The sequence below is a fragment of the Lichenostomus cassidix genome, unplaced genomic scaffold (genome assembly GCF_008360975.1).
Source record: "Lichenostomus cassidix isolate B80296 unplaced genomic scaffold, HeHo_3.0 HiC_scaffold_86, whole genome shotgun sequence".
In the NCBI taxonomy this organism is placed as follows: domain Eukaryota; kingdom Metazoa; phylum Chordata; class Aves; order Passeriformes; family Meliphagidae; genus Lichenostomus; species Lichenostomus cassidix.
The window spans coordinates 11145-12805 of record NW_028148062.1 but is presented as its reverse complement, the minus strand read 5'-3'; the positions used below and the strand labels follow the sequence as shown (position 1 = coordinate 12805).

At 65.7% G+C, this 1661-nt stretch overlaps 1 protein-coding gene across 1 annotated transcript; it reads left to right on the top strand.

Annotated features, from left to right (window-relative positions):
* The first annotated feature begins 43 nt into the window (after positions 1 to 43).
* On the top strand, positions 44 to 1661 carry LOC146420129 (uncharacterized). The gene is made up of 6 exons (XM_085048615.1): positions 44 to 121; positions 203 to 340; positions 490 to 585; positions 800 to 883; positions 1118 to 1258; positions 1440 to 1661. The coding sequence occupies exons 3-6, from the start codon at positions 552 to 554 to the stop codon at positions 1556 to 1558; spliced, it is 378 nt and encodes a 125-aa protein (XP_084904741.1). The 5' UTR covers positions 44 to 121; positions 203 to 340; positions 490 to 551; the 3' UTR covers positions 1559 to 1661.

Here is a 1661-nt window from a genome sequence, read left to right as displayed (position 1 = left end):
CTCTGGCGCTTGCAGAGCTGCGGCCCTGGCGGGAACGCCTACGTGGCTTGTGAGGAGGAGGACACTGATGGCACCGCTGAGACAGCCACCACTCCGTATCCGGACAACGCCAGCAGCACAGGTATCTCTGCCGGTGTCGGCACCCCCTACGCCGGGCTGGCTGGGATCCCCCTCCCCTCACTGCTTGTCCCTGTCCCCACAGGCATCCCCATCAGAACCACCCCGGCCGTGGGGACTGTGTCCGTGCCAGCTGTGCTGTGTGTGGTGCTGGGGACGCTGCTGTGCCTGGCCCTGGGTGCCCTGGCCGCGCTGCTGTGCCGTGCCCGCGCCTGGCGCCGAGGTGGGTCCCGGCGGGTGGGTGCCAGGAGAGACCCGGGTTGCGGGTTCTGGGGCTCCCGCCCTGCAGAACAGCTCAGAAGGTGGGCAGGGGTGGTCCTGGTGCCCCCCAGGGTGCCCATGGCCCCAGGTAAGTGCTGCCTGTCATTGCAGGCGCTGGCAGAGCTGCGGATGCCATCTCCAAAGCTGTGTACGAGGAGCTGGACTACACGGCAATGCCCGAGTACCAGGAGGTGCCCAGTGGCCCAGGTGGGTGCAGCCCGAGTGCCCCAGCTGTGCCCGGAGAGAGGGCTCTGCGCCACAGCCCCACGGCAGCTCCGGGTCCTGGTGGCCTGGCCCTGGCTCCTCGCCATGGGCTGGGGCTTTCCCTCGGTCCCGTGGCAGCTCCTCCCGTGCCGTGTGAGGTTGTGCCACCTGCGGTGCCACTTGAGGCCTCTGCTGAGTCCCTCTTTACCCCCTGCAGGCTCTGTGTCAGAGGGATCGGTGAAGAAGCTGCCGTATTACACTGAGGACAGCATGGAGGGAAGTGACACCAAGGCAGCCCCAGGTAGGAGCACAGGGCAGGGAGCCCACGGGGGTCACAGGGGACAGAGGACACACCTGGGTTGGGGAGCTGAGGGAAGAAATTCCCCCCTTGTTATTATGCCGCAAAGTAACATCTTTCGTTGTGGGAGCTGAGGGCCACCAGAGCATGTCAGGTGGCAGTGCTGGAGGGGATGGCACTGCATGACCCCTGTCATGGCCACTGGGTCACTGCCATGGACCCCTGTGCCTGTCTCAGGTCCCCCTGCCTGGCTCGAGCATGGAACCCTGGATGGCTATGATGATGCCCTGGATGTGGCAGAGGAGTCCCCTGCTCCCAGCACTGGGGACATCTCTGAGGGAGTGGCATGGAGGAGGTGGATCCGTGTCCTCCCCACAGGTAAAAGGGATCCCAGCTGCCCTGTTGCCTCTGCAGAGGCACTGCATGGCAGGGTTTGGCTGTGGGGGTGGGCAGGGATCCAGCCACAGATCCAAGGGGGCTGCAGCCAGATCCCTGGTGGGGTCGGTCAGAGGGGACACGGGGCTGCCACCCTCAGGCACCTTTCTGTGCTGTCCCCAAGGTGGGATCGACTCCCCTCCAAGTCCCCCAGGAGCCACCAGGGACCCCCCGGAACAGCCCCCGGAGCACACGGACTATGATGATGTCGGCAGCAGCAGCATCCTGGGAACGTCACCGTGAGGATGTCCTGGGCATGCCGCAGCCCTGGGGACATGTGTGCGGCAGTGTGGGGTGGCCCTGTCACCAGGCAGTGTGGCCTTGCCCACAGAGGTCGCCTCTATTT

What these genes read in the sequence shown, in the direction of transcription:
- LOC146420129 (XM_085048615.1), top strand. Translation starts at nt 552, where the DNA reads ATGCCCGAGTACCAGGAGGTGCCCAGTGGCCCAG. An exon ending in TGACACCAAGGCAGCCCCAG is followed by an intron (nt 884 to 1,117) that starts GTAGGAGCACAG and finishes TGCCTGTCTCAG; the next exon opens with GTCCCCCTGCCTGGCTCGAG. An exon ending in GATCCGTGTCCTCCCCACAG is followed by an intron (nt 1,259 to 1,439) that starts GTAAAAGGGATC and finishes GCTGTCCCCAAG; the next exon opens with GTGGGATCGACTCCCCTCCA.